Raw genomic sequence first — 19,302 nt, forward strand, 5'->3', positions numbered from 1 at the left:
TCTGCTTAAGAGGAAATCTGGAGCAATGAGGAAAAGCTGCAAAGGGCAAATTCAGGTTTGATATCAGGAAAAACTTAGCACTTAAAGGTATCTCAAAATGGAATGGACCACCTGGGGGAGGGAGTGGATTTCCCCTCATTGAACTGCTTTAAGTAAATGCTAGGAGACTATTTGTCAAAAACATTGGAGAGAGGATTTTTAATCAGTTACCCCCAAATGGGGTCACAAAGAGTCAGAAATTATTAAAACAACAACAAATAGTAGCATTTATATAGCATCTTAATGTTTGCAAAGCACTTTACAAATATTATCATTACAACAACCCTAGGAGAGAGGTGCTAGTATTATACTCATTTTATAGATGAAGAAACTGAGGCAAACAGAGGTTAAGTAACTTAACTCAGGGTCACACAGCTAGTAAACACCTGAGGCCAAATTTAAACAGGTTCTCCTGACTCTAACCACTACATTACCTAGCTGCCTTATGAATAAGACTACATAGCCATTGAGGCCCCTTCCTACTCTGAAAGGCCAGAGATTGGGGGTAGTCACTTCATTAATCTGCTTTACATGTATACTGTACTTTCAGCTAGCACTTCTATTTTATTTTTTGTTCTTAAAAACAACCCCAGGGTACATAGCATAAATTAACATCATCCCCATTTTTAAAATGAGTAAACTGAGATACTGAGAAAATCTAGGTCATAGCTGGTTTGTGGCTGAGCAAGAACTAGAACCTATATCTAATGGCATTAGATTTCATGCTCAGACCATACTACTTAACTGCAATTGCAGCTGCTCATTTTGACTTAGAGCCATAGAATAAATAGTGGCATAAACAGTCACCAAATTCATGAGCTTTACACCCATTTCTTCAGATACTCCTCATTTCTAAATGGTTGGGGTCAACGATCTACCTACAAGGTATTTTCTAGATCACAATCTATGTTTGTATGAATAATAAGAAATAGGTCAAAATACTGAGCATGGGATAAAACCATTACCACTCTCCTGGAAAACAGGACAGGAAAACCAGATTCTGGTCTTAATTCTATTACTTATTGGTGGGGTGATTCTAGGGAAGTCATTCAACCTCTGTGCCCTTCATTTTGCTCATCTGTAAAAGGACAGGATTAGAGCTAGGTGATCTCTAAGATTTCTTCTGGTCTTGAGATTCTAAGGTAGTATGACCCTATGGTCTAACTAGAGCACAATAGTGGAAAGATCAGAAGGCAGGGGACCCGTATTCGAATGTGACTTACCAACTGTATGATTTTGGTTGGAACCTCTCTGCAAATCCTTTTCTTCATCTATAAAATGAGAGTATTGAACTAGATATCTTCTAGCTTTAAATCTATGATCCCTACGACCAAGCCAGGGGATTTCAATATTTTCTGGGTGTGTGTCATGTACTCCTTTAGCACTCAAGTGAAGCCCAAGGACACTAATTCTGAATGTGTTAACTGCATAAGATGAAATACATAGAATTAAAAAGGCATCCAACTATACTGAAATGCTGTTCTCAAAAAAAATTTTTTTTGGCTTTTTGGTGGGACAATCGGGGTTAAGTGACTTGCCCAGGGTCACACAGCTAGTTAAGTGTCAAGTGTCTGAGGCCAAATTTGAACTCAGATCCTCCTGACTCCAAGGTTGGAGCTCTATGCACTGCACCACCTAGCTGCCCCCTCAAAATACTTTTTAAAAAAAAGTTCACACATACCAGGTTACAACCCCCAACATGCTATGTAAAGCAAATACAATATTCTTACCACTATAGTTTCCCAATTCTAAAATGGGGGGTTAACTAAATGTTTCAACACATATTTATTTTTTAAGCCTTCAACAATAATTTAAAAGGAAAACAAATTTTGAACACTTCAGTGCCTGGCAGCCCACAGCTGCCCTCTTTAAAGCTCTCTGGCTTATCATTCACTGAATAGGTAAGGTAGGACAATAATCTTAGCTCCTTGAGAACAGAGACTATTTTCACTTTTGGTTTTTTGTACTCCCAGAGTCTAATGTAGTGCCTGGCACATAAAAGGACCATTGTATTGCATGCTGAACTGAACTGAATTGAAATCTTGTATACTACCCTGTTTAAAAACCATGTAAGGGAATGGAAAAACAGAGAAAGAAGAGTTGGGCCATTAGAGAGATTTGCTCAGCTTCTCCTCAGGCCAAATGTTAGAAAGTGGTAAACATCTTTACTCCAATGAAGCTTCTCCTTCTAAAACCACATCACACTTTCCAATCATAGCATCTAAAAAAAGGTCAGCACCAATTGAGAAGGTTATATGGTATATGGAAAAGATTACTAGCTTGGGATTCATGAGACTTAGGATCTTGTACTTGCCAGGTAATAATGAGCACATCACTTCCCCTCACTTTCTTCATCTGTAAAATAAGGCATAAGAAGCAGTCTCTAATATTCCTCCCAGCCCTAAAATTCAGTGATTCTCTCTAACTCTACTTTTCTGCTCCAAGTCTATCACCTAATCTCAACTTCAAGCAATGAAACTTTTCTTTCACACACCCACATTTTATCCTTCCATGCCTCTGAATTACCACAAATGCCATTCCCTATCACTGAAACACTCCTCCTACCTCTTCTTCATCTAGAGCTTCCTTTAATGCCCTTCCATTCTGTTAAAATCTCACCTCCTCCACAAAATCTTTCCCAGTGTGTTACACCGAGATACAAGTCAATCTTGGGGTGTCTGGAGCCCCTACCATTCCCAGTAAGACTGCTATTATGGAGGTGGGGAACCCAAAGGTAGCTGGAGACCTAAGAAAGTGAGGGATAGAAATTTGGCTGGCTATGTGATCAGGATAGCTTCAAGCTCTAAGAATCTGCATCAAGCAGAGTATTCATCAAGCTTCCCATAGTCTTCACACCTGCTTCTATCCTTCATCCTTCCACCCTCAGCCCCACAGTTTTCAAGCATTAATGTGTGGATCTCTGTAGTGAGGTTTATAAAATCATAGAAACAGGGCTAGAACAAAGCTCAGAGGTACTCTGAGTGGTGTCAAAACTCAAACAGAAATTTGCTGTTCAGTTGTGTCTGACTCTTCATGATCCCCATTTGGAGTTTTTTTTAGCAGAGTTACAGTAGTGGCTTGCCATTTTTTTTCTCCAGCTCATTTTACAAAAGAGGAAACTGAGGCAAATGGGGTCAGTGACTTGCCCAGATTCACACAGTTAAATGTCTGAGGCCAGATTTGAACTCAGGAAAATGAGTCTTCTTGGCTCCAGATCCAGCACTCTATCCACTGTACCAACTAGCTGCCCTGAAATGGGGTCCATTAAATCCTACATAAAGATCCCTTAGAGCCATGTACTGACTTAGAAAACCACATATTAATATTATCTATGTTCTATTGTATTTTTATTTTGCTATTTCACCAATTACATTCCTCATCGCTGTTTGACATCTCTGATCTAGACCTCTCCCTTCACACTGCAGTCAAGGAAACCGGGGACAAAAGATATCAAGTCACTTATCCAAGGTCACATAGGTAGTAAGTACTGGCGTTGAGATTTGAACCCAGATCCTCCGACTACAGATCCAGTTCTCCTTCCATTGCACCGTGCTGGTTCTGTTTAGATGTTACTGCTACCATATTCACAGGCATTTGCAAGTACCTTCTCTCTCCCATTAATAATATTATCTGACATTTATAAAGTGCTAGAAGTGTGTAAAGTGATTTACATAGATCATTTCATTTGAGTCGCATAGTTACCCTGTGAGGTGTTACAACTATTATCTTTCCTATTTTATAGATGAGGAAATTGAAGCTGAGAGGGAAAGTGAATTACCCATGGTCACAGAGCTAGTAAGTGGCAGAGAAAGTACTTGAATCTAGGTTTTCCTGTCTCTGAACTCTTGAAGGCAAGACACAGGTTTATAACATTCTTCTCCTTCCCTTTCCTCTACCAAATTACCTTGTATTCTCTATCTCTCTGTGATATGCCTGTATATGTGCATATTTACACAAATACACACAAATAAGTATGTGTATATATGTGTGCACATATATACACACACATACATATATGTATGTGCATATATATATTCAGAGGGGGGACAGGCAACTAGGTGGTGCAGTGGATAGAGTAATGGGCTTGGAGTCAGGAAGACTCATCTTCTTGGGTTCAAATCTAGTCTCAGATACTTACTAGCTGTGTGACGCTGGGGCAAACCACTCCAGTATCTGCCAAGAAAAACCAAAATGGGGCCACAAAGTGTCAGACACAACCAAAATGACTCAACCACAACAAAAATACATATGTGTACATACACACACACTTACACTTATATATGTACATATTGTTCTCCCCAATAGAATGTAAGTTCCTTAAGTAGAGACTATTTCATTTTTCTCTTTGTATCCCAACACTTAACACACATTACAGTAAGAGCTTAAAAAATATTGATTGTTTTCCATAATGATATGGATAGTGTCATGTACCCGGGGAAACTTCAAAAATATTATTGACTAGCTACTGACCCAGTTTCTTTGAACAACTATAGACCAAGGATTGTGGGCTGTCAGGTCACATGGTATAGAGTAAATTGGGTTGGATTGAAAGTCAAAGGCCCAGGCTCACATCTGGATTTTGTTTCTATCTGATATGACTTTGGGCAAAGGGTGGGACCAGATGCTCTTTAAGCACCCTTATCACAAAGTCACTCTCTAATTCCTGAGGGTTTTCAGCCTCTTCTGGGCAGCTAGGTGGGGCAGTGGATAGAGTACTGGGCTGAGAGTCAAGAAGACTCAATTTCCTGAGTTCAAATCTGGCCTCTGACACTTAACTAGCTGTGTGACTCTGGGGAAGTCACTTAACCCTGTTTGCTTCAGTTTCTATAAAATGAGCTGGAGAAGGAAACGGCAAACCATTTCAGTATCTTTGCCAAGAAAACCCCAAATGGGTTCACCAAGAGATGGACACAACTGAAAAATGACTGAAAACTTCAGCCTCCTTCCCTTAGCAATAGAATTTGGTCTTTCCCCAAGTCTCTTAAGACTTCTTGCCACTGTATTAAAGACTCTCTTTTGGGCACTGGGGATGCATGAAGAATTTTCCAGTCTTCTTGTGAGAGCCCACTGCCACCTTTATTATTTTACTTCTGCTTCATCTGCAACCTAAAGAGTACAGGAATATTTGATGAATGGGTAGTCTGAAGCCTGAGAGAGCAAAAAGATAAGATAGAAAGAGAATAAAAATATATTCCTGTTACTGGGATGTACCTTGAAAACAATACTGGACCTAAACATAAGGAGAGAACTGGGTTTGAAGCGTGTCTCTGATACTCACTTTGTGATCTTAGGATCAGATCATACACATAAAGCTGGAAGGGACCCTAGATCTAGTTGAACTCTATGATTTTTCCTCAGATGAGAAAACAGAGGCCTAGAAAAATGAAGTGATTTGACTAAGGTTTCAATTGGGTTTTGAACCTAAATATTTGGACACTAAAAGAAACCTTTTCTACTGAATTTTGAGCAAACAGTGCTACCTCTCTGAACCTCAGTACCCTTATCTATATAATGAAGATAATAGCACCTACCTCACAGGTTTGTTGTGAGAATCAAATGAGGTAACATATATGTCATGTTGAAAACCTTAAAGCACTAGTAAATATCAGTCATAATAATATAGAATAATTATAAAAATATATTTATTATGTCCCTCATACACATATTTCTGAGAAACAGTATTTTCATAAGCAAGATTTCAAACCTACTTCTAAATATTATAGAGCAGGGATCCTTAACTTTTTTTGTATCACGGACCCCTTTGGTAGTCTAGTGAAGCCTATGTACCCTTCCTCAGAATAATGCTTTTAAATGCACAAAATAAAATGTACAGGATTACAAGGAGGCCAATTAGACTGAAATACAGTTAAAAAAATTTTTTTTTACTTTATTTTTTTTTTTAGCTCGGCAATGGGGTTAAGTGACTAGCCCAGAGTCACACAGCTAGTGTCAAGTGTCTGAGGCCGCATTTGAACTCAGGTCCTCCTCCCTCCAGAGCCAGTGCTCTATCCACTGTCCCACCTCGCTGTCCCCCCAAAAAACTTTTTTAAACCGGGTTCATGGACCTCAGTTTAAGAACCCCCATGGTAAGATATTACAGAATTGTAAAATCATTACCGTTACAAATGAAGGAAGGGAAAGCCAGTGGATCCTCATCTTACTGGGCTCAAAATAGGTTCTATGATGTACTAAAGATGTACTGATGTATTATAGATGAATACTTCTATTTTTGTATTTCTGTATCTAACATCTAGGCATCTACTATTCACTTTGACATGCCTTCAATTTCAACACAAAATAATAATGGCTTTGCTCTAAGTGCTGTCCATCTAGGCCCTTTGTTTTGCTGCTGACTATTCAGAGGTCACTATAAAGAAGTCTATCACACAATTGCCTGCACATCCCAATAATTTGGGTTGAGTTGAAGGCCAGCAGATGCTATTTTAGTAGGAAGAATCTAACATCTTTAAATAGATGCTAAGACATTGATGTTAAACAACTATGCAAATAACCAATTTTGTATGACTTTTCCACTTCTTTGAGTTTTTGTGCCTGGAAATCAGGAGTACTGGGTTCTAATTCCAGCTCTACCACAAACTTGAGCAGTTTATAGAGCTGGGGGGCACCTTACAGATTATCCAGTCCAACTCCCTCACTTTTCAGATGATCTTCCATCCACAGAGGCTTAAGTGATTTACCTGAGACAACATAGAAAATTAATTTAAACCTCTCTGGGCTTCATTTTCCTCATCTGTAAAATGATGGGGTTAGAGTAGAATATTTCTCAGACCTCTGATTCATTGTTTTTTAAAATAGCTAAATTTTCACTATAGGCCTTTGGATTTCACAAGAGGATCTCAATTATCCCAAGAATTAAAGTATCCTAGACATCTTAAAATTTGTTCAGGGAGAAATTATTATAATTTAGCATATTTGGTTTTTACTGATAAAGGCTCAAAAGATAAGTAGCCAGAATGTTAAGAGTTTAAAGCTGTAATGTCTTCATGACTAAAGAAGTCTCATGTTTATTTAGCGTGCAGCCCTTTTGCTCATTTTTTTTTCCTTTCTGTGGATTCCAAATTTAATGTTAAAACTACTGAATACTGAGTTAAAGTGAAAGGCCAAAATGATTTTGCTTTAAGTAATTTTATTTTTACTACCTTCCCTCCTTTCCTCAGGTTTTCAATTAAAACAAAAATCACTTTTGCATTTAAATAAATAAATAAGTAAATAAATAAATAAATAAACCCTGAGTTTCCTAATCCAGAAGAAGAAATTAAACAAGGGAATTAACAAAGATTGCATACACTCACCAGTGAAGGGAGGGGGTAGTATTGGCCTTCAGGAAACAACATAATGAATATGCTAGTGATCTGGCATTGCCTCCTGCAAAACCTGCTGCCCTCAGGGAGTAAGCTGCCTACAGTACACCTGCAGAATGTAAATCCAGGCAAGTGTCTATTTTCTAGAACTGTTATCACCTCAAATTGGCTCAGACCTCCAGCATCTCTTTCACATTATAAACTTCCCTATTCATCTGAAATAATTCAACACTATCTCCCTACTGCCATCCCATTCTGATACCTAAGGCTGTTTTGAAAACCATCCCTATATTCCGCTCTGTGTGCCCTGGCAAGAGGCACAAGTTGGAGATGCAGTTGCTGATGCATATCGATGAGTATGAAATAAATTTTCATATTTTATATCCTTGGAGAAATTATCAGCTCTTACCTAAACACTACAGAATAAACATTTAATTTGGAAAATCAGACAATAAAAAGGTTACATACTAACTTTAATTTTCCTCCAAGAAAAAAAATGAAAAAGCACATGATCTATAAGGAAAAGCCAGATAAGGAAAACAAAGTCAGAGGAAAAAAACAGAACTTATAACCAAGGAGAGAAGATGAGTTCCATTTTGGAAGACAAAACCAATAGCAATAAAGGAGATGCTAGATTATCCAAGATTTTAATCTATTTCTGAGTTTAAAAATATTAAAAATTATTAACTTCATTTTTACTTCTACCCAGGCTGCTCATGTGTCATTTTCAAAAATTATTTAAAATAAACTCAAGAATTACTGACCCTGGGGCTCTGATTTTAAGATTTTACAGTTTCTGCTGACAAATTATTTCAATCTAAGTCACCTTCTTTTGCTATATATAAAAGCTGGGGTATCATTACTTTGATTTATTTGTATGCAGATAAATTCTGCCCCGTTTAAGCTAAAAGTTGAGTTTATAGGCAAAATTTAAATTTCATGCTTGAATGGCAATGGAACTCAAATCTACACTAACGTGTAGGCATAAACTAGACAAAGTATGCTGATATTCTAACATAGTCCTAAGGCTGTAAAGAGTCATATTTGGGTATTATTGAATTCTATATAGAAAGCACAATCTTCAATACTGTACTTAAAATAGAATGCAGAATACTCAATAAATAAGACCATTGGCTTTAGCTTCTTCTATTTTGTTTCCTAAGCATGTCTTATAAGCAATCGCTATTCTCATTACTACTCATACAAAAGAAAAGTTATAAGCTTATAATTTGGAGGAAAATGGAGCAGACAGAGGAGATTACAGTCACCCACTATAGGATCTAAGAAGTACCAATGCAAGTTCCACCAGCACAGAGCAAATACAAATCCACAGAGCCTACAAATAGAACTGTTTTGACAGGTCTTCAGTTCTATTGGTTTGAAAAAAAACTAATCCTATTCGATTCAACAAACATTTATTAAGCACCTATTAGGCAAGACAGAGAATGGTATAGTGGATGGAAGGCTGGTTTTAGAATCAGAAAAACCTGATTCAAACCTAGAAAACTCTTTTATGCTCTAAATTTGACTGCAACTGTTATAAGAGTAGTTACTCATCCATACCAGTTCCACACCAGGAGTTCCCCATACCAATGAAATCACAGATCTGAGGAGGAAAAAACAAAGGTACTAGATTTTGAGGAGACAAAGACAAAGATAAAAAAAGTCTCCTCTAGAGGAGTTTCCATTCTACTGGGGGGAATAAATGTACACAGAGTAAAAGCACTAATAACTGGCAAGGAAGGGGTATGGGCAGGATGTTGGAAAAAGAGATTGGAAGGGACAAAGGAAGAATGTTTTGAAACTAGAACATAATTCTTGATAGTCAATCAAAGGAATCAAAGATGAACCATAAAACTACAAAGAAATAGAGAGTACACAAATCAAGCATCCACGTATGGGGAGGAGGGAGCTGAAATGGGTAAAAAAAATACTGTGCACATTCTCTGTATTTCAATTCTATGAAAAAAGGACTGTACTTTCATATATATGTTTATTTTCAAAATGTACTCATATCCTAATAGACACATGGCATGTTTTCAGGAGAGCAGAAGCTTAGTACTTGTGATACTTCTCCAGGCCAATGGTCTATTTATTCTAGACCCGAGGGACAGAATCTCCTAGTCTTGCTTTACTCACCATGAAAAGAAAACACTCTAAGTAACTGTATCAAGGTTAAGAGGAAATGTAGACCTCAGGTTACCCATCAGGAGACACATGAGGCATTTACCATTTAGGGTAAATTGGATTTCAACCCTGTAACTCAGGTCCTTTTTGGTTTGTGGCTCCAGCCAGAAAAATACTAAAGAGGAGTTCCTAAAAAAAGAGGAAGAGTCAGGCCCAAGCACCATCACCTGTCCCTCTTCTTTTTTTCTTTGGAAGGCTGAGGGAAGGAAACATCCTCAGCATGCATCCTTAAGGGGCAATGTCTTTTCCAGAGCCCCAGTTGGTATTGGTATTTGTTTTCCTAATCTCATCTCATTAAGATCTCCAGTTTTCTATCACTTCAATGTTTCACAGTTTGTTCTTGTCTGGAAAGCAATTTTTTTTTCTTTAACCTTTCAATTCAATGGATTCCCAAAGGTGAAAACTGACTTTACCTGAGATTAATCAGATATGAATCCTGGAAAACACTCAAGGTTTTCAAGTACAGAATAAAAATCTGATCTGATTGAAAATATTACTTGATAATCAGCTACATAAAAGTCACATTTATTTGTAACCCTGACATTTATTAAGGTGACTTAAATCCTTTGCAAATGAGCTGTTCTAGGGTATTAGATCAATAGGACATGTAGGTGGGGGTGGGGAGATTAGTGGTGGAGTAGGGATTACCCATGATCCAATCATGCAAAAATCTATAAAGGCTGCAGAGAAAACAGCAAAGGATGGTTTTAATTATATTTTAAGGTTGAAAAGCCTTTGATACCACCCTTCACAAATGACCTGTTTTGTTTCTGTTGGTACAATTCACACAGAGCTTCATTTGCTAATGAATCTGTGTATGAATGTGGGACTGTTCAATGCAAACATTGCTCTTCCAGCACAGCCTGGTGGAAAGGGGAGTCTGAAAATTAGTTAGCTGAATGTGAGAAGAAACTACCATTCCACTTACTAAGGAGAAATAATTGAACATGGATTGCCTGTTGCGCCTTTAATTTAATTTGGAGACCTTTCATCCTTTACTTTCCTGCCTTTGCAGCCAATACATAGGGAGCTAATTTGTACCTGGTTCATTTTCCTCCTTTTATCTTATCTACTTTTACATCATTCATGGAAATTAGAAATACCATGAATAAAAGATGAAGTCTGTCTTGGGACATTCTTTCTTAACTGCTTCGAATCTCTTCAAAAAATGGTTTTATATTATTGGGGTATTTTTGTGTTGGTTTTTTTTTTTTGTAGGAGACAAAAGGATAGAATAAACATCTTAGCTTTAGGAGTCTCTACTTTTCTTTGAGTATATAGTATTCCCACACCAAAAAGAAAGTTTTGTTTTCAGATATCGATTTCACTTCTACTTACTAGGGTACATGCCATGTCTATATAATGCAATACAAAGGGCCTGCACCTGTGATTTCACTGGTATTGTGAATTTCCAACTGAGGAAACTCCTCCCTGCCAATGTACATCAGGACCAAGGCAATTTAGCCTTTTGAAAGCTATTTAAAACATAAAAAGCCAGTCTATTTCAGAATTAGGGCTTGAACTCAGGGCTTCCTGGATTTGAGAACAGCTTTCTGTCCACTACTCCATGCAGCATTTTTCAATACATATGAAGCCATTCAATTCTAGAATGGAGTTTGTAATTATTTTGCATTAATAAATTAAGGGTTTAAAAAGAACTCAACTACTAGGAAGTATTATAATGTAGCAGTATACAAATCTCCAAATTTCATCAAATGGACTTTCAAAACATTCAATATTGCTCATTATGCAAATGAAAGAATGAGATTGTAAAAAGAGACTAAGAGCTAATAGATGCCTGACCTGCATAAAACACTATATGGAGGGGGGATAATAAGAGGAGAGAGGGAGGAGAATTCAGAGAAATTGGAAAACAATATTCCTGCCCTCTAGTTGCTTAATGTTTTAAATTCTAAAAATGTGTCAACCATACCATAAAGTTCTTGCGTATAGGTGTGGGTGTGGGGGAAGGGAGGATTTCTTCTGTGGATTTAATAAGAGGCATCTTTCTATCTGACAGACAACAGATGCACTGCTTTTTTTTTTACAGTCTAAGTTTATTTCTTTCAGTCATGCATCTTTCTGGTTATGAACCCACATTGAATATCTCACTGTGATTTTACATCCCTAAAATTTGTGCATATCCTCAGTGCATACTGGGAATCTATACAGTTTTCCTACCTCCCATACAAAACACTTTTTTCTACTCAGGCAATTATTCTTCTTATGCCCCAATAAAAAATCTACAGGAACTTCCTCTTGCTGTTTAACGTCCACTAATTAACACCCTCCCTTCTAGCTTGGAAGACATCAGAAGGAAGGTTGTATTCTGATGAGTTGAATTTCCATGTATGTGCCAATTCTCCCACCAGCAGGAAAAAAAAAATAAGACCTCACATCTCACATCAAGAGGCTAGAAGCTAGGCATAAACTGAAAATCATTTTCCTTTACAATCCAATCTCCTAACAGGTTAATTAAAAGGAGTGTAAATTACTTTACAAACACAATAGACTTTCACAATTAAAGGTAGCTTCCAAGTGAAGGAGGGGGGAGATTTGGGGTAAAATTATGGTGAATTAAAATTATAATTGTGATTCTGAATGGAAGTCATTTCTAATGAAAACAAATTCCCCAGTATGAGCAAAAAATAAACTAAATAGAAGAAGCTGTTGTGCTGCTCTGGAACATAGTAGGTGCTTGCCTAATGAATGCTTGTTGACTCGGGTAATGCAACGGTCCTTCCAGTAATCAGACAAACCCTAACCTTGTTTGTTTCTGCAGAAAATCAGCCATGCCTGAAGAGAAGAAGAAAGGAAAAGTCAGTTCTGGTCTGGTTTTTTATGGGGCAGAAGAGAATGAATGAAAGGGATTGAGTAGAGTCTGAGGATTTCCCTCAGCCTCTCAGTTGTTACTGCCATCCCTCCATATTAGGGAAAAGGGATTCAGAATGGACCTGTGATTTCACTGGTATTAGAAAATCTTGGGAGAAGAAACTCTCTACCAATTCAGGTTAGCATCTTAGAGTTCCTGACAAGCGCTTAGGCCAAAATCATCCACAGTCAAAGGGCAGAACTTGAGGACCTAGAGGGCCACAAGTGACCTCCAGGCCGAAGGTTCCCCATCCCTGGCCTAGATCACTGAGAGGTTAAGTGACTTGTAAAGGGCCAAATAGCCACTATGTGCCAGACCCATGTGGTTCCGGCTTCAAGGCCAGTTTTCTAGCCACTCTACTTTGACTCTCTTCTCTTCATACCCTCAAATTACTTACATATACAAACATACATAGTATATACACATACATGCATATATACGGATATACAAAAATGTGTCCACAGATTACACAAAGTATATGTATATGTATAAGTATATGTATATGTCTATGTGGATACACATACATATATAACTTTGTGGTGTGTGTACAGGCTTGAGCTCGAGCACACTTTGTATTATCTGTGGACATGTTGTTTTCCACCCAATACAACATAACTCTCTAGAGAACAAGCACTGTATGTGTGTATGTATGTGCATGTACAAATTTACATATTTTATCTCTATCTCCAGAACCCAGCACAGTGCCTGGCACATGCTTAATAGATGCTTATCTGAATGAATGAAAATTAAGGTTGTGAATACTTTTAAGAAATTAAAGATCTCTACACTTTAGTTAGAAAAAAACCCTCACATTTCAGCTAGGAAGGTAGGCATTAACTTGGACACAGAGGAAGTCAGAGAAGGAGCAGGGCAGTTACAATGAGAATGAACCATGTTATAGACCTGAGGTAGAGAGCATTAAGAAGCAGAGGCAGAAAGAATGGATCCATATTTGATATGATTTGTGTTTATTATTGATTAAATGTCTAAATATGAAGGCTGATAGAAATATTTTTTGCACTCCCACTTTATTTGGTGGGGTATGAGTGACTGTAAAAATTTAAGGAGGTAAGGAATGAATGGCTGACTTTGCAACTCAGTATCTCTTACAGGAAAAAAAAAGTTTAAAAAAAAATCACCATTTGTCTCTAGGAAATCCAGAAATAATAACCTGAAGTGTGCCTGACATCTGTGCATGTATGAGAATATAAAAGGATCACAAGGTAAACATTTGTCATGCCTGCAGCGAAGTGGCCAGCTTGAATAGATGTCCTCTATCCTGTTGTCAGGCCCTGCCCCACGGAGTGGAATACTGATGTTGTCACTGCAAAAGCCACTTCTGCAAAGGGCAATCACACACACACACATACACACATGGAACCATAATGCCATTTTTCTTGGAAGGTGGTTAATTCTAACCTCCAGATCCTAAAGGTTTGAAAGTCAAATTATTTGCAAAAAGACAAGTGTATTGCTTCCAAATAAAATGTGCCATGGAATTGTGCACAAGAAAGGCAGGAGAAAAACTTGTTCTCAACTGCTGTCTTTTAATATAACCTTCCTATCTTTCCTTTCTCCTCATTCAGTAGATCTTCAGGAAGACAGTGATGAAGCAGAGGGAGGATGAACCCTGGTAAGTCATTTAACTTTGCAATATCTGACAACTCTCTAATACTGTGAAGTTACAAAGCAATCTAGATTTTCATAGGTGGATGGAGTTTCCACACTAGAAGTTCTCTACACCAAAGAAAATTAAGGTTTTGAATCAAAAAAGTGGTTCACTACCTGTTCTGGTTTTCTCCTTTGCTGAATTCTGATTTGACTATTTCCCCTACCCCAGTCCCCCAAATCCTTTCTACAATTTAACCATTAATACCATAGTTCAAGTTACAACTTTTTCACCTCATCCCAACTACAAGATTTCACACAGGAGAGTGTAAACTTCTTGAAGGCCTGAGGCTGCTTTTTGTCCAGTCCTTGTATCCTCAAGGCCTAACAGCTAGGGGCAAGTAGTAAGTACTTAATAATTGCCGGTTGGGTTAAATTTGGCTCCTCCCTTCAAACATTAAACAAGTAAGGTCACAGCTTCAGGGTGAGAAGAGATCTTAGAGACCATCGAATTCCACTCTTTTAAAAGAAAACTGAAGCCGAGTGAAATTAAGTGACTTGCCTACTGGTATTGAGTGGCAGGGCTGGGATTCGAACCCAAGTCTTCAGACTCCAAAACCAACAGTCTGTTGATTTTACTCCCAACCTACGTTGAGCTTAGCATAGGCTCAACATGAGCTTAGCATGTGTGGTGTCTGTCGAATGGAAGTTTCCCACTCAGCCCATCCCTGAGTCTGGAAAGGAGGAGCAAAGAGGGCACCGGAGCCCCCGTTGCATGTCTCTCTTCCCCGGGGGCAGGAGGCTCCCGAGTGGTCAGAAACAACACCGGGGAAGTGCAGGAGCGCGGGTGGTGTTTCTACCTACTCCCGGGTGACACATTAAGGATTCGGGACCCGCACTCAAGTGCAAGAGTGGGGCGAAGCAGCTGCCTCAAGTGCACAGCGGGACTCCCGGCTCCAAAACCCCGAGCGACCTCCGCCCCCTGCGGCCCCTCCCGCCCCAGGTGCGCCCCAGGTGTGCCCGGAAGCTCACTACCTCCTGGAACAGCTCCAGACTGTAGGTGTTGTCGTCGTCGGCGAAGAAGAGCACGCCGGGCTGCGGCCGCTGAGGCTCGTGCTGGTGCGTCTGGCGCAGCCAGGCGAGGCCGGCGTTGCGCTGCTCCGTGGCCCGGGGCAGGCCGGGCCGCTTGTAGCGCCGGGGCGTGGGCACGTGCAGGTGGGTGCTGGGAAGCCCCGCGCGGGCTAAGAAGCGGCTCACCAGCTCGCTGCGGCCGGCCGCGTCCTCCACCAGGATCCAGTGCAGCTGCGCCACCTGCCGGAAGGTGTTGGCCAGCCGCGTCAGCTCCGCTTTCTGCACCGGGCGGCTGTAGGTGGGGGTGATGGCATAGATGGTGGGCAGCGGCGTCGGCGGCGGAGCTGGAGGCGGCTGCGAGCGGTTGCGAGGTTGCTCCGCGCCCTGCGGGGGGCCCCCGTCGGGGCTGCCGTCCCGGGGGAGAAGCTGGGGCCTCGGAACGCCCCCGCGCGGAGCTGCACCCCAGCGGCCGGCCGCATAGGGGGAGATGTGAGGGTGCGGGCCGAGGTGGGACGCGGGCCGACGGGGGTCCACGTCGATCATGATGATGACGATAAGTACCCAGGGCAGGAGGATGAAGAAGCGGCTGAAGAGGAGGGACTTCATGGTGCGCTCACCCCCGACCCCTCTCCCCCCCACGGGGCCCCTCCAGCCTCTCCAGGAGGCACACCGGGGGCGGGGGGGCAGGGCACTGCCGAGCCGCAGCTCGGAACGCGGGGCGCTCCGCGCCCCGATACCGCCGCCGCCGCCTTTTCCTAGTTCACGGAGCCTGGTGGGGAGCCTTCCCCATTGGGACGGGGACAGGCTGGAGTCCCAGGGCCGGGGACTCAATGCATGGCAGTCAGGGGGCGGGGGCAAGAGGAGAACCCCTGAGGGGAAGCTGGTCAGGGATGTGAGCGCAGTGGGCAGGTTAGGGGCCGGAGGGGAAAGCAGTTGGGGTTCCTCCCACCCTCAATTCTTCAGCTTAGCAGGTGACTAGGGGCTCCTTCCTGGTCCCCTTCTTCTCTTCGAGAGTTGTGTTGAAAAGACCCGAGTGTCTGGGAAAGCTGGCACAGGGTGGCCGTAGGGGGAAGGGCGGTGGTCTTTCACTGTCTTTCTTAATAGTCCTTGTAATCAGCCACGCGACTGGTCCAGATCTCTTCTTTCCCGTCCCGGGGCAGCCGAAAGAGGGTCTGCAAGAGACTGAACAGAGAAGAGAGGTCCAAACCACGTAGCCCCTCCAAAGGCTGGAAAGCAGTCTCTGGATCACAGCGGAAGAGTAGCGGGTGTTCCCTTACAGGAGGGCAGGCTTGAGTCAAGAGAGCAGCAGAAGAGGTTTTCCTTCCTCACATCCTTGGGGTAGTGAGGACTTGGAAGGGATGCTGAGGACAGTCTATCTGTCGCTCTGTGCCAAGCTGCCCCCAGTGCCACCACTGCTGCCGACTCTGTTGTGGTCCCTCCTCCTCTTCTCTGAACATCTCCCGTCTCCAGCAGCAAGATCCCAAAGCAAGGAAAGAAAAGAAAAAAAAATTCAAAAAAAAAGGAGGGGAGGGGGGAGGGTTGTGATGCAGACTCTAGCAGTCCTCCCAGTTCTCCTGTGGGAAGACAGCAGCGCTGCTACTGGTGGAGAAGAGGGGTTGTGAGTAGGGAGGATGGGGGTGGGTGGGTGTGTTGTGGGCGGGGGCGGGGGGGGGGGGGGGCGAGGGAGGTACTCCCTTGCTCTTCGCCTGGGTCTTGGTGCTGACCGGAATGAAAGCCCGACGAAAGCCTGCTGCTGCTACCACTGTTGGTTCTGTAACTGCTGCTGCTGCTGCCGCTCCTGCTGCCGCCGCCGGCGCCACCACATCTACCACCACCACCGCCGCCGCCAGCCGCTGCCCTGCGTTCTGGTGGCTCTGCCTGCTGGAAGAGAAGAGGGAGAGATCCCCTGGGGCTGCACTGAAAAGGGAGGGGGGCTCACAAGCTGGTTGCCGGAAGGAGCTAGGTGCTGGAAGGTTTGTTTGCTGATCTCTCGCTCTCCTTTCTGAAATACTGCAGGGTCTTTGGAGAACAGACAGGAAAATCTATTCAGGTGCTGAAAACTCAGGAGACTTCTGGTGGGGCGAGAGAGTGGGAGAGGATTCCTCAGATGGTGAAAGAGAGAAAGAGAGAGCCGAAAGAAAAAAAAGGGTTCTTTTTGAGAACCAGCATATTGGTTCCGAGAGAGATCACAGCAGTAGGTTTGTCTACTAGGGGATCATGCCAAACAGTGTAAAACAAAATGCACTTTTATAGAAAGGCAAACGTCAATAAATAAAAAAAAAGCCTCAGAGATGAAGAGATGGATGGCACACAAAGACTTTGGGCATGGGGGAGAACTGGGGGGGGGGGGAGTTCCAATTGGAATACTTAATGTTTGTTTCCAGCTGTGTCATTCCACCCAGACACACAAACCCTAAACTTTAAGCTCCTAAGTCAAACTTCTTTTATTTAGAATTCCTCTTCTTCCTTCTTTCTTCCCCTCCTTTTAATACTCGTGCTAGCTATTATTAATAACTTACCCACGTCTAATGCTTTGTGCTTTCACACACAATTTCACATGATCCTCACAACAGCCTTGTAGGGAAGTAAGGATAGCTATTGCTATCCTGATTTTTACAGCTGAGGACACTGAGGCTCAGAGGTTTCATATGAGTCGTAGAGTGCTGTTGGGCTGGAAAGAAAGCTTAAAAATCATCTAGTCTTATCTTCATTTTACTGAGGAGGAAACTTCCCACCTAGTGAGGTCTGGTGTCTTGTCCACCATCTCAGAGTCCAGGGGCCAAGCTGGGGCTTAGAAAGTAGGTCTTCTGACAACTACAGCACACACTCCACCATGCCACAGTATAATGTCCAAGTCCTTTTCTACACTCTGACACACTGCTAGCTGTTTTTCTATAAATATTAAGTAACAAAATGTACCATCCAACTCAAATGAGATAGTGTAACAAGTAGGAATACAGATACATCTGTACTCTTCATCTAACTTTAAACAGGGCCAGTAGCTTTGTAAACTGTGGATGATTATTTTCAACCTTGTACTGTATGAAAGGAGCTTGGCAATTGTAAATCAAGCAGCTGGATCCCTTGCTATCCTATTGGCCCCAGAGAGGGAAAAGAGCAAGGGTAATTAATGTCACTCTGTTCTGTCCCCAAATGCATTATAGACATATATTCCTGAGGGACAGAAAATATGAAAGCTTTATATTCATGTGAGTGCCTGATAAATAATTGGGAAACATATTTCCCCTGAGTTCTCTGTTTCCTTCATCTCTACTCAGAAACAAATCTTTCCTATTGTCTGTGCAGAGGGAAAATGGGTGGCCTTTCTGGAGAGACCTTTCATAGCAACATACTTTGCTTTTGGTTCCTCTTTCTCTCTGAACTGCCTCTTTCAGATTTTTTTTTTAACCTGATAATCTGTCCATACCCTTGCTTCCTTAATCTTCTCTTCTGTCCCTGAAATGTACAACGGCAGAATCAGTACATTTAAAATCCTATTTGAATGCTTACACTTCAGCCACAGTTTTGCCTCCTTCATCCACAATCTCTACTTTATCCCAAGTATTTAAACTTTTGGAATTAATCCATTCTTCCCCTCCCCCCAACCAACCGAAGAAGCATTCGTTAAGTGCTCACTATATGTTGAGTACTGTGCTAGAATCTGGGCATATGAAGACAAAAAAAATGAGACAATCTTTGCCCTTATAGAGCTTATATTCTGTTGGGTTAGATGATATGTACGCACGAGCATATAAAATATATTTAACAATTTTGAAAGTAGGAGAAGCACTAGCTTCTGAGAGGTCTTAAGAAGTGTCTCAGAAGGTAGTCTTAGAGCTGAGCTTTGAAGGAAATTTGGAGTTAGAGGTGAGGATAGAGTGAATTTCAGGTATGGAGAACAAGCTTGTGCAAAGGTATGGTGATGGTAGATGGGGGTGTTATATGTAAGAAACAACACATACCCCTATATTAGCTGGGAGAAATGTGTCATTTTCATGTCACTTTTATCATGTTTGGGTGAAAGCCAATATCAATATTTTAAGAAGATGAGGTCAATAAAAGAATTTCTCATTTTTGGATAGCATAGCACCCACAACCCATATGCTAAAATTTCATCCACGTTATTGGAAACATTTTGCTATTTGTTGAAACTAAGCTGGGTTAAAACTCAAGTGGCTACTGAAGGAGGCTCATCGCTTTAAT

The 19,302-nt window shown here is 41.4% G+C and overlaps 1 protein-coding gene across 1 annotated transcript in view; it reads right to left on the minus strand.

Annotated features, from left to right (window-relative positions):
• Positions 1–15,705, minus strand: part of B3GAT2 (beta-1,3-glucuronyltransferase 2) — a 77,793-nt gene extending 62,088 nt beyond the window's left edge. Inside the window, exon 1 of the mRNA XM_027852940.1 lies at positions 15,064–15,705. Within this exon, the coding sequence (XP_027708741.1) occupies positions 15,064–15,705 (642 nt within the window). The remainder of the gene's footprint in view (positions 1–15,063) is intronic.
• Between the last annotated feature and the right edge of the window lie 3,597 nt (positions 15,706–19,302).

The sequence above is a fragment of the Vombatus ursinus genome, unplaced genomic scaffold, assembly GCF_900497805.2.
Source record: "Vombatus ursinus unplaced genomic scaffold, bare-nosed wombat genome assembly UNPS02009835.1, whole genome shotgun sequence".
Taxonomy (NCBI): domain Eukaryota; kingdom Metazoa; phylum Chordata; class Mammalia; order Diprotodontia; family Vombatidae; genus Vombatus; species Vombatus ursinus.